Genomic DNA, 13,137 nt, shown 5'->3' on the forward strand with positions numbered 1-13,137 from the left:
ACCACATGAGAGACCCTGCTCCCAAACCCCAGAACACAGAAGAGGGGAGGTGGGGGGTGGGGAGCAGGGAAGGAAGGAGGGAAGAAGAAACGAATGTATCATTATAAATTGTATCATAAAGAAAGGTGAAAAATAAACAAGAAAACAGCAGAATGCCTCCATCATCCATCACAGGCTTCCTCAGTTAAAACCCAAATGTTCAGATACCCAAAAGGACATGGCAAATAAAGAGAAAAAGCTACAGAAAAAAAAATGTACAATCCCCAGGCAAAGTTCCAAGTCAAATGGAGTTGTTAAAGCATATCATTTCTCAGCCAGGAACAGTGGCTCATGCCTATAATACCTGCTATTCGGGATGCAGATATTGGGAAAATGGTAGTTCCAGGCACCTGCCATCCTAGCTATCCAGGAGTCTATAGATCTGAGTCTAGCCCTGGGCAGAAAATGCAAGACACCCCTGAAACTAAAGCTTAAAGCTTCACAGGGGGTGGCTCAAAGAGTAAAGTGCTTGCATTTTGCCTCATTCTTAACACATAAAATTCTTTCAACAGAGGCTCTTAAACTTCTTCTATAAGATTTCTTTCACTTAGCTATTTCTTTGCTTAAACCTTCTCTTGGCCTAGTGCCATCCTTGATGAAAATGAAAAGCTTCCACTTCACGATGGCAAGAGGAAAGAAGACTTGATTCCTGTTCAACCCATCCTCATGATTTGCATACTTGTTATCATTAGTGTTCAGACTTTCTGGTTTCTTAGTTTGGGACTAGATGAGGTGTAATGACCAACAAATCAGAAAAGATGTTTAAGAATCATTCCTAGAGCTGGGAAGGTGGCTCAGTGGAAGAGTACTTGCCTCTCATGCATGAGGACCTGGGTTCGAGTCCTCAGCACCACATAAGCAGAAAAAGCCAGAAGTGGTGCTATGGCTCAAGTGGTAGAGCACTAGCGGGACAGCGCCCAGGCCCAGAGTTCAGGTCCCACGACTGACCAAAAAAAAAAAAAAAGAATCATTTCTAGCTTAACAGTTTTATTTGAGTGTCCTGTGGAGAGCTAGGACTCTAAATAACAAGTGGAATAACATCACACTCCTATAAAAGTGCATGTAAAGTAAAAAAGTTAGTAAACTGCTGGGCACAAGTGGCTCACTCCTTAATCCTAGCTATTCAGGAGGCTGAGGATCGTGGTTCAAAGCCAGCCCAGGCAGGAAAGTCCATGAGACTCTTCTTTTTTTTTTGAGTTTTTCTTTGTTTTTTTGTTTTTGTTTTGTTTTTTCACGGGTTGTGGGGCTTGAACTCTGGGCCTGGGCACTGTCCCTCAGCTCTTCAGCTCAAGGCTAGCACTCTACCACTTGAGCCACAGTACCACTTCTGGCTTTTTCTGCTTATGTGGTGCTGAGGAATCAAACCCAGGGCCTCATGCATGCAAGGCAAGCATTCTACCACTGAGCCACCTTCCCAGCCCCAAGTCCATGAGACTCTTATCTCCAATAAACCACTCAGAAAACTGGAAGTGGTGCTGTGTGACTCAAGTGGTAGAGTGCTAGCCTTGAGCTGAAGAGCTGAGGGACAGTGCCCAGACCCAGAGTTCAAGCCCCATGACCAAAAAAATAAATAAATAAATAAAAGTTAATAAAGAACTATGTGGTAAAAGGAATCAACACCTCTTTTTTTTTTTTTTTTTTTTTTGTCGGTCGTGGGGCTTGAACTCTGGGCCTGGGCGCTGTCCCTCAGCTCTTCAGCTCAAGGCGAGCGCTCTACCACTTGAGCTACAGCGCCACTTCCGGTTTTCTGGTGGTTTATTGGAGATAAGAGTCTCAGGGTCTCTCCTGCCCGGGCTGGCTTTGAACCGCGATCCTCAGATCTCAGCCTCCTGAGTAGCTAGGATTACAGGCGTGAGCCACCAGCGCCCGGCTTAACACCTCTTTTTTTATAATGCCACCCAAAATGTGTCCAAATAAAAGTAGTTTAAGGAAAAATTAAGAGAGGTCAAAAAATTGGATAACAAATGATTGAATATAAAGATTAAATCAAGCAGTTACTTAAATGAAGAATACAATATAATAAAGAAAGTTTTATATTGTTTTGTTTTTTATCCATTGTGAGGCTTGAATTCAGGGCCTGGGTGCTGCCGCAGAGCTCTTTTGCTCAAGGCTAGTGCTCTACCACTTTGAGCTACTGCTACACTTCTGATTTTTGAGTGGTTAACTGGAGATAAGAGTCTCTTTTGTTTTTCTTTTTTTTGGGGGGGGGTCCAGTCGTGGGGCCTGAACTCTGGGCCTGGGCCTAGGCACTGTCCCTCAGCTCTTCAGCTCAAGGCTAGCGCTCTACCACTTGAGCCACAGTGCCACTTCTGGCTTTTTTCTTTTTACTTATGTGGTGCTGAGGAATCGAACCCAGGGCCTCATGTATGCAAGGCAAGCGCTCTACCACTGAACCACCTTCCCAGCCCAAGATAAGAGTCTCACAGTACTTTTCTGCCTGGGCTAGTGTCCAAGAGAGATTCTCAGATCTCAGCCTTCTGAGAAGCTAGCATTATAGGTGTGAGCCATTGGTGACCAGCTAAAGGAAATTTTCATTTATTTATTTACTTACTTACTTATTTATTTATGTGGAGCTTTTTTAGGAGGTGGGTGCTGGTACTGGGGCTTGAACTCTAGTCTTCAAGCTTGAGCTCAGCTTTTTTGCTCATGGCTGGCACTCTACCACTTGAGCCATTCTCACTTTCAGAGCATTTGAAGGTTAGTTGGAGATAAGAGTCTTTCAGATTTGTCAGCAGCAGGCTAGCTTTGAACTGAAATTCTTAGATCTTAGCCTGCTGAGTAGCTAGGTGTGAGCCACGGGTGTTTGGCGAGAAAGTATAAGTAAACAAAACAACTACTTGAGTATAAAGCTAAGGAGAGCCAATAACTTGTGGCTCACACTTGTAATCTTAGCTACTCAGGAGGCCAAGATTTGAGGATTGTAGTTTGAAGCCAGCCCAGGCAGACAATTCCACAAACTTTTATCTCATTTGCCCACCAAAAAGCCAGAAGTGGAGCTGTGGTCCAAATGATAGAGCATCAGCCTTGGGCAAAAGAAATCAGGTACAGCACCAGGCCCTGAGTTCATGCCCTGATACCAGCACATGAATACACACATACACATACACACACACACACACAGATTTTGACATCTGTAAAATTACTCATAGATGATTAAAAGTGGTTCAGATCCTTTTCTTGCAAGTATCTTCAAAACAAAGACAGAAGAAATTGACACAAAATTCTACTCTAAAGGTGGCATTCTCATTTTCCAGACTAGAACTCAAGGAAAATGTGTTAGAGTCATCTCTCTAGTTATAACCATGCTCTGCTCTGCTGTGAGAAAATCGGCCTGAAAATTCTGTTCTTTCTGATCCCTTATCTGCTTGAACAAGCAGTCCATGCTTACATGCAAAAAAAAACATTTTCTCTTTTAAGTTTTTCAATATTATCAGTAAGAACATTTCCATTCATCTCAATATACAAAAGAAGACAATAACTTAATAGCACAAAGTTCAACAGCCTCAAAAACAAAAACAACAACAGGCTGTTGGAAATAGAGAAAAGGATGCTTGAAGCCAATTTCAACATTTGAAAACACTACAGACAAAAAGTTACATGTTGGGAAATGTTCTTCTGATCACACTAAGTATTTTAATTACATGCAGTAATCTAGGGATGTTCCTTGCCATTGGGAAATCATGAAGCAAATTTAATAGAATTGTCCTTTCAGAAAAGAACAGTCATCAACCACTTTAAAAGATTAAAACTGTAATTCTGAAATATTTTTTATTTGCTCCACCTTATTTATTTTTCTCTCACCCAGCCTTAGAAATAAAAAAAAAAAAGGAACCAGTAGAGTGGGTTCATGGAAAAGACATTATCCAATTAGGGATTAACAAAACTGTAACAGGGATTAAGAAGTTACAGGGAAAAGCAACACCCTAAACGTGAGTATATAAGACCAAAAGAAGAGACAATCTGCCACAGGCTCACCACTGCACCCCTCCCAGTCACCTGACAAGCTAAGGGTTTGCAGCAGCATGTCTTGCTCGGCTCGCATCTCCTCCTCCAGGGCTGGGGGCTACAGGGTGTCTGCTGGTGGAAACAGCCTCAGCAGTGGAAGCAGATGTGGTCTGGGGAGTGGCTCTGCCAGCAGCTGGGGCCTGAGTGGGGGGTCTAGCGGGGGCATTGGAGGGGGCTTTAGTAGCTGCTCAGTAAGAGGTGGTATTGGAGCAGCCTCGGGCTCCAGAGCTGGCTTTGGCTGGGGCTCTGGATTTGGTGGCAGTTCTGGATTTGGTAGTGGTGCCAGTGGAGGCTTCTATGGCTGTGGCTATGGTTTAGGAGGTAGCTTTGGTGACAGTGATATTAGCGATGGGGGACTTTTCTCTGGAAGTGAAAAGCAAACCATGCAGAACCTCAATGATCGCCTGGCTAACTACCTAGACAAGGTCCGGGCTCTGGAAGAGGCCAACACTGATCTGGAGAATAAAATCAAGGAGTGGTATGATAAGAATGGGTCTAGAGACGGTGGATCTAGACGAGATTACAGCAAATACTACTCAGTAATTGAAGACCTCAAGAACCAGGTGGGATACTATCCAGGGCTGTGATGTGTCTTACACTTACCTAATGAATTTAAGTCAAGGAATTGCTTGTTGTACATGCAAAATGGTTTCTGGTATGTCTTAGTTATGACAATACTGGACATGACATCCATCTGCATTGATTTTCTATGTTGCTTCTCAAATATGAATATTTCTACAGAAGAGTGAAGTGAATACAATGACAGACTTCAAACAAGTGTGTGTGCATGCATTGTATGTGTGTATGTGTATATGTATGAACTATGGCAATAACTCAATGATTCCTCTAATGATTTCATTATTCATTCAGATAGAGTGAACCATTTTAGTGTCATTATAGAGTCAAATCCTCTTCCTAGAAAAGTCTGCTGCAAGTACTATATAATAATGCAGTATCTCTAATTTTAAAGGCTTTTCTAAAGCAAAATTCAATTTTGCACCATTTTTGGAAAGAGCTCATGGATTGAGGATTAACTGATTTCTTCCAAACAGCAGAAATACACAGATGGTTATGTTCTATTAAACAATGTTCTCTGTGCCTGTTCCAGTAAATATAGAAATTACCTTTTTGCAGAAAGATGCAGTCCTAAATATACAGGCATCATTACTAAGAATGGTTACATATGTGTTTGCCTTTAAGAGCAGCTCCTTAAGACAGCAACCCACACAGGTAGGCCTGCAAACAAGAGGCAAACATCATCTGTGATTTATTCATTCTTATCACCTTTTCTAGATCATTGCTGCCACTGTTGAAAACGCAGGGATCATTTTGCAGATTGACAATTCCAGACTGGCTGCTGATGACTTCAGACTCAAGTAAGAAAAGATTTTGGAAACAAGGGTCATAATAAAAATAAAATTCATTTTCCAGGGGGGAAAAAATTGAGGATTATGACCTAAATTCACAAATATCCCAAGGTGGGGGAGAAGAAAAAGAAGTACAAGAGGAGGGGCAGGCAAGTGGAGAGATGAAGGGCAGATGGATACAGTCATAATATTTAGTCAGTGTACACATGTGAAAATGAAACCAGGTAACTTGAGGGGATGGGTGAGGTTAGGAACTCTGGGGAGAAAATGATAGAAGGGGTGACAAAGTTGGGCGCTGGTGGCTCACGCCTGTAATCCTAGCTACTCATGAGGATGAGATCTGAGGATCACAGTTAAAAACCAGCCCAGGCAGGAAAGTCTGTGAGATTCTTATCCCCAATTAACCACCAAAAAGCTAAAAGTGGAGCTGTGGCCCAAGTGGTAGAGTACTAGCCTTGAGCAAAAAAGCTCAGAGGCAGCACCAAGCCCTGAGTTCCAGCCCCAGGACTGGACTGGCACACACACACACACACACACACACACACACTTACAAAGAAACGTTATCTTCCATTACAATGTTTTTATATGTAACAACTACCCTAATAAACTCTTAGTTTACTTAGTCCAGTCTTCAATGTTTCAGACTGTATGGGGAGAAACCTAGTGGGACAGATAAAAATAGATGGGTAAGATAATTTTGGTAGCTACTCCACACTTACGGAGATGCAGTGTAAATTCCTATTCTTTAAGTACAGATTATATATGGTTATATAACTGTTATATGTCTTTCCAAAGAGTACAGTATGAAAAAGAAGGGTGCCAGGCACTGGTGGCTCACGCCTGTAATCCTTAGCTACTTAGGTGGCTGAGATCTGAGGATTGCAGTTCAAAGCTAGCCCAGGCAGGAAAGTCTGTGAGAATCTTATCTCCAATTAACCACCAGAAAAGCAGAAGTGGAGCATTGGCTCAAAGTGGTAAAGCACTAGCCTTGAGAAAAAGAGCTCAGGGACAGTGCCTAGGCCCTGAGTTCAAGCCCAATGACTAACAAAAAAAAAGGGGGAGGGGGTTGCCATTAATCAGGATGCAATATAATCATCAACAGACATGTGGAATTGAATCCTCTTTGTACAACTACCTAAAGATTATTTTTAAGTAAATAAATGTTTAAGTAAATAAAGTTAATAAATTAATTAAATGATAATTTTGTTCTAAAATTAGTAGACACGATTGGATTTCACTAGATATCTATTTTTCTGCCAGGATGAGAGTGGGGATGATCAGAGAAAAGTTCAAAAGCCTTATTTGCCAAAATTCTTGGACATGACAGAAGGGGAAGGTTGAAATGTGTCAGGCCAGATCACTGTCCTACTTGTCACTGCCCCTTCCAGGTACGAGAATGAGCTGTTCCTCCGGCAGAGCGTGGAAGCTGACATCAACGGCCTACGGAAAGTCCTGGATGAACTGACCATGACTCGCTCTGACCTGGAGATGCAATTCGAGAGCCTCACCGAGGAGCTGGCCTACCTGAGGAAGAACCATGAGGAGGTAGAACAACTACACATGAATGAACAACTCTGGCTTCCATGTTTCCCTCACATCCAGTCTAGAAAACCAAACTTGATTGTATTCAAATGGACTGCCCACATCCACTGAGCAGAATAGGATTACAATGAACACATTATGGCTGAACTTATTTTTTTCCCCTTGACTGCCCGGCTGTCAACAATTTAGAGCTATACACATTTTAGGAAATGTGGCTTTTCTATTTGCATGTCTGTGACCTTTTCCCCTTCATGCTAGGAAATGAAGAGCTTGCAGGGAAGCTCCAGTGGAGACGTGACAGTAGAAATGAATGCAGCTCCTGGGACAGATCTGACCAAGTTACTGAATGATATGAGGGCACAGTATGAGGAGCTGGCTGAGAAAAACCGCCAGGAAATTGAGGAACAGTTCAACAAGCAGGTCAATATTTGTGTTGAGCATCTAATCTGCAGCCACACATCAGCCATGTCTGCTCGTTTCAGTTGCCTGTAACAACGGTTACTTTTTTTTTCTCTCAGAGCGCATCTCTGCAATCCCAGATCTCTGTTGATGCTGGAGCAGCCAACTCTGCCAAGAATGAGATAACAGAACTGAAACGTACAATGCAAGCCCTGGAAATTGAACTTCAGTCTCAACTGGCCATGGTATGCATGAAGAGCTTTCCAAAAACCTCTAGCAGGGAGTTAAGCAAATGTTTTTTTTTTTTCTTTCTCTGCAAGATGCTCACTAGGCATGAAATTAAAGCAATGCTAAGAAGAATTAAGCCGTGGTTCTAGAAAGCATAAAGCAGTTCAAGATAAATTATATTAATTCAATTAAAGATTTAACCAGCTCCAGTAGCTCATACCTATAATCCTAGCTACTCAGGAGACTGAAATCTGAGGATCTAGGTTCAAAACCAGCCGAGGCAGGTAAGTCCATGAGACTTTTATCTCCAATTTACCAGGAAAAAGCCGGAACTGGAGCTGTGGCTCAAGTGATAGAGTGCTAATCCAGACTTTAAAAAAAGCTAAGGGACAGAACCCAGACCTGAGTTCAAGCCCCAGTATCTACTCGCGCGCGTGCGCGCACACACACACACATACACACACACACACACACACACACACACATACACAATGTAAACTTAATGTCAACAAAAATTGAAGAAGCAATGATAAAATGATGTAGATTAGTACTAGGTATACTTTGAGTCCCATGTGAAATTATATTTTTCTTATCCATTGATTTATTTTCATCATGATTTCTTCACTTGCCTTTTCCCCTTAGAAAAGTTCCCTGGAAGGGAACCTGGCCAACACAGAAGCTGGCTATGCAGCTCAGCTGTCAAAAACTCAGATGCTGATCAACAGCCTAGAGGAGCAGATCTGCCAGATCCGGGGTGAGACCGAATGCCAGAACGCAGAATATGAGCAACTGCTGGACATCAAGACCCGCCTAGAGATGGAGATCGAGACCTACCGCCGCCTCCTTGATGGAGAGGGAGGGTAAATGAAAGCCAGGATCATGCTGACATGTATACCTTGCTGAACTGATTTGATCAAACCCCTAAAGGATGCAGGGGTTGGATGTATACTTATGAAATAATAAAATCACAGGCAAATACAGTCCAAAGACATCCAAGATAGGGGAAGAGGGACAAATACGTGTAATTCCAACTTAGGAGGAAGAGGCAGGAGAATCTCAAGTTCAAAGGCTACATAATGAGAAACTCAAAAAAATAAAATTCTGAGTGGTAGTGGTTTATGCTTGTAATTCTCTCTACTCAGGTATCTGAGATCTAAGAATCGCAGTTCAAAGCCAGCCCAGGCTGGAAAGCCCTTTAGACTCTTATCTCCAATTAACTAGCAAAAAAGCCAGAAGTGGAGGTATGGTTCAAGTGGTTGAGTACCAGCTGTGAGCAAAAACACTAAGAGATAGTGTTTAGGCTGTATAGAGTGCCAGGCTAGTATTGCATACCCATGTGTGTACACACACATACACCACACCAAAAAAAAAAAAAAAAAAAAAAGTCATCCAAAACTGAAGTGTTGGTACAGAGAGTTTCTGCTACCTTTGTAACTACAAAAGAAAATATAATTCTTTTTCCCAGTGGTTCTGGTTTTGGAGGATTCAGAAACATGAGACCTAAGGAGTCAAGATCTGAAAGCTCTTCTGGTCAAGGAAGAGGTAGAGCTATTTTTAATGTTGATTATTATTTTGTAACTTTAAAGTCAAAGGCAAGCATTTTCTCACCATTTTAAACTATCTACAATTGTTTGTATAATCTTACCCAGATATAGCATACTCTATTAAAATAGTTGAATTATTCACAGCAGTGTTTCCAGACTGACATTGCGGTCTCATGATTTTTCAGATCCCAGCAAGACAAGAGTGACTAAGACCATCATCGAGGAGGTGGTGGATGGCAAAGTTGTCTCGTCTCAAGTCAGCAATATCTCAGAGGTGAAAATAAAATAAGCAATTTTCTAGATGACAAAAGTGTCTTTCAGTAAGTGATCTGGTCATCTTTCTAGAGAGCTCCAGAGGAAAGCTTCAGTCAAGAAATGGCCAGCAGCCAATTTCTCTGCATCTTCTTGTTTCCTTATTATATTGCTCCCCCAAAAGTAAAAAAAAAATGACACTATGCACTAACTTTTTCCATGCTTCAATAAACTGAATTTTGCAATTAACAAAACTATTCCTGAATATTTCTAAGAAAGTCAATATTTTTATCTAGGAACAAGCCAATCAGTTATGATCTAGAGGAATCATTAAATTACTCATGTTAATTTGTTATTTATCTGGAACCTTCTCCAAAAAAGTCTAGAGTCATTTTGCATGTGGGCAGTTTAACAATCTTACAGGAGACCAGAATGATGCTATAAGTAAAATGTCCCTAACACCTCAACCAACAGCTTAGCTCACCAAAACTAAAGTTACCAATAAAAGTGTAATCAGTTAGTGCCTAGTTTCTTTATGTCCATTGCTGAGTGGGGATATTTCATAAGATAGAAAAGAAACATAAGCCATGTTTCCCTCTTCACGAAGGTTACATCATAGGTGAGGAGGAAAGATAAAACACAAAGAAGACAACAAGGATTACAAAGATGCTCATAGTGAAGGAAGTATGCAATTTCACAGTATGCATCAGAAGTTCCATAAAAAGAGACATGATATGTTTGCAGAATATTTAGGAAATGGGCCAAAGAAAGAACCTTGGGAAGGAAGATTGGATGTGTGAAATCATGCCAGATTTCTTAAACACCCTTGAAAGCCCCAAAGAAAAGAGCTGCTCTGGTATTCATTCCTTTGCTAAATCTAGCCACATCTCTATCCAAACATTGTGCCTTGGCCAAGCTGGTGTTTCTTTTCTCCAATCTCCATTGCTGAGATCTTTTACCCCATGGATGATCACAAGCCCATTCTCTCATTTCTACATTATCCATGAAACCACATGATCCTGCCTTGTCTTGCTTGGGATGATGAAGCCATTAAGATAGAGCAGGAGGTGAGACAGGTTCCAGGAAGCACCAAGTTTAAGACCAACCCAGACTTCTGAAAGACATTCTCATTCGAGGCGAACACCCAAATCATAAGTTAGAGAATCGATTCCACAAGCCTACTGTCAAGAAAACAACACAGGACATGGCAGAAAAAGCCACACTTAAACTTAAAAATGAATGAGCCGAAAATAATTCATGAAATCTATATATAGAAAACCAAGAAGAGCTGAATTATAATATCATACTGTAATCATCAAAGCAACAAAAAATGCCATTTTTGTCTTCTATGCACATCAATGAAACACAACGCTCTAAATATAAATCACTACTCAAAGAAAAAGTACAAGGTTATCTTAAGTCAGATATTTCTCATCAAATCATTATAGTAAATTAAAGCTTGCCAGTCCTGGGGTTTGAACTCAGGGCCTGGGCATTGTCCCTGAGCTTCTTTTGCTCAAGGTTAGCACTACCACTTGAGCCACAGCACCACTTCTGCTTTTTCTGCTTCATGCATGCTAGGTAAGCACTCTACCACTACACTACATTCCCAGCCTGAAGGTTTTTCTTTCACTGAAAATTTTTAAAACATGATATTAAGAATGTGATCAAGCCTAGATATTTCCAGACATTGAAGACTATTTTGCTCAGCCTCTAATCCATAGGGACCTCACAGCTACATCAAATAAGCCTTGGGTCTTCCCAGATCTAATCTTCTTCTTTTTTTTTTTTTTTTTTTTTTAGGTCCGGTCGTGGGGCCTGAACTCTGGGCCTGGGCACTGTCCCTCAGCTCTTCAGCTCAAGGCTAGTGCTCTACCACTTGAGCCACAGCGCCACTTCCGGCTTTTTTCTTTTTGCTTATGTGGTGCTGAGGAATCGAACCCAGGGCCTTGAGCATGCAAGGCAAGCTCTCTACCACTGAGCTACCTTCCCAGCCCCCCAGATCTAATCTTCTAACTGTGGATCCTAACCACCTGGGAGCCAAGTTTGTGCCTAGTGACAAAGTAACATGATAATGCTCTGAAAATCATCTGCAGGTGAAAACATTCACTCTGTGTTTGCTAGACTCAGGTTAAGATGCTGCATTTGTGCCAAAAAAATACTCTCTAAAGATATGAAGTCCATATCCTAGGTCCAAAGATACTGAGATAAAATAGAATGTGTTGCTAAGAACATGTTCCTTTTTTAAATTTTTTCCTACCTTTAGGAAGTCGTACAAAGAAAGAGGTTTCGACTTAATATTGAACTGTTTGGGATTATGAAATTTATTTAGAGTCCTGAACAAAAGATATCTTTAAATGGTAGCTGTACATGATTACGTGTTCTAAAATTACTTTAGAACCACACAACAAGAAACTCCACTATGCAGTCAACTTTTAAACCAGAGGATCACACATCTTTCTTCTGAGTAGACTTGCCTGTCAGGAGGAAGAGCTGGTGCCTACATGCACATGGATTTACACCCATTCATTTTATCTAGAGATTCCTAAGGTACTTCTTGTGTTCCTGACCTCGAGCAACAACGTACAAGGAGGAGGAGAATACAAGAAGTGCCGTCTGTCTTCAAAGAGATTAGAAACATCAAGGCAAGATATCCAGCAAACAGTACCAAGCAATAGAACTTGAGGCTCTAAGGGAAGAGGTCCAAACTTGCCTGATGACTTCATGAAATCAGACAGTAGTTCCAACAAGGAGACAATGGGATGAATGGAAATTGCCTGAAATGCAGTATAAGTACTACTATCCCACACCACCTCCCCAAGTGACAAGGTACTGCAAGTAATAAATCAATGGATTGAATATGACATTTGGACAACAGGATATATTACTCAAACCCTTTCAATAGCAACATACTCATTTGCAATATCCATGTCTTCATGAAAAAAATAAGATGGGAAGAAGCAAAAAAGAAGGGGAGGGAGGGAGAGAGAAAGGAGGAGGGAGAGAGAAAGGAAGTGGGAGAGAGGGAGAGGGAGAGAGGGAAAGGGAAAGAGAGAAAGAAAGCATCCTGGCACTGAGATATGTACAAAGCTCAGGGTCCTAGACAGATAGTATATATTTTTCCTCCTGAACCACAAGGGATATGTCAGCATTGGGGAGCTCAGAACAAGACTGCAATCGGCTGTGAATTGCGCAGCTCAGCCTTGTTTCTTAATGATACAGTGGAGTCAGGCAGTGCTATAGTTTCCACATGGCTTACCTAGGTCCCCCCAAAGAGGCATGTCTTGGAAGTTTGTCCTCATTACAACAGTGTCAGGAGACAGTGTCTACCAAGAGGGCCTTAGGTTAATTGGACATGTGCCCATGGAAGGGATTATAGAGTTTTAGTCTCTCCCTGGCTTCCTGTTTTGCAATGTGATGTCTATACACACTCCCTCCCAACACTGTCAGCTACATGAGATAATACAGTCCACAAGACACCAGAGCCTGCACCACGCAGTTTGGACTCTTTGCAGCCAAAACTTAAGCTGAATAAGCCTCTTTTGTCTATAAAGTTATCCTATTTCAAGCATGCTGTTATAGCAACAACAACTAAAAAGAATAAAAAGCCAGATTAATAAAGGCAGAATCTAAACCATGTAAGAGGAGGAAAACAAATCACAAGTGTCTTACCCTGTAATCCAATCTTTACTTGTTGTCATAAGCTAATAAGGATAAATATGTCAAGCTGTGTCAGAAAAAACAAGCTATTATTTTTAAAG

General features: G+C 41.4%; 1 protein-coding gene across 1 annotated transcript; it reads left to right on the forward strand.

The window, feature by feature from the left end:
- Positions 1-4,061: 4,061 nt before the first annotated feature.
- Positions 4,062-9,413, forward strand: Krt24 (keratin 24). Its single transcript, XM_042670580.1, has 7 exons — positions 4,062-4,607; positions 5,338-5,420; positions 6,800-6,956; positions 7,212-7,373; positions 7,472-7,597; positions 8,223-8,440; positions 9,269-9,413. The coding sequence occupies exons 1-7, from the start codon at positions 4,062-4,064 to the stop codon at positions 9,411-9,413; spliced, it is 1,437 nt and encodes a 478-aa protein (XP_042526514.1).
- Positions 9,414-13,137: the final 3,724 nt, after the last annotated feature.

The sequence above is a fragment of the Dipodomys spectabilis genome, unplaced genomic scaffold (genome assembly GCF_019054845.1).
Source record: "Dipodomys spectabilis isolate Male_0828 unplaced genomic scaffold, ASM1905484v1 ptg000018l, whole genome shotgun sequence".
In the NCBI taxonomy this organism is placed as follows: domain Eukaryota; kingdom Metazoa; phylum Chordata; class Mammalia; order Rodentia; family Heteromyidae; genus Dipodomys; species Dipodomys spectabilis.

What these genes read in the sequence shown, in the direction of transcription:
- Krt24 (XM_042670580.1), top strand. Translation starts at nt 4,062, where the DNA reads ATGTCTTGCTCGGCTCGCATCTCCTCCTCCAGGGCTGGGGGCTACAGG. An exon ending in TTCAGTCTCAACTGGCCATG is followed by an intron (nt 7,598 to 8,222) that starts GTATGCATGAAG and finishes TTTTCCCCTTAG; the next exon opens with AAAAGTTCCCTGGAAGGGAA. An exon ending in CTCCTTGATGGAGAGGGAGG is followed by an intron (nt 8,441 to 9,268) that starts GTAAATGAAAGC and finishes AATTATTCACAG; the next exon opens with CAGTGTTTCCAGACTGACAT.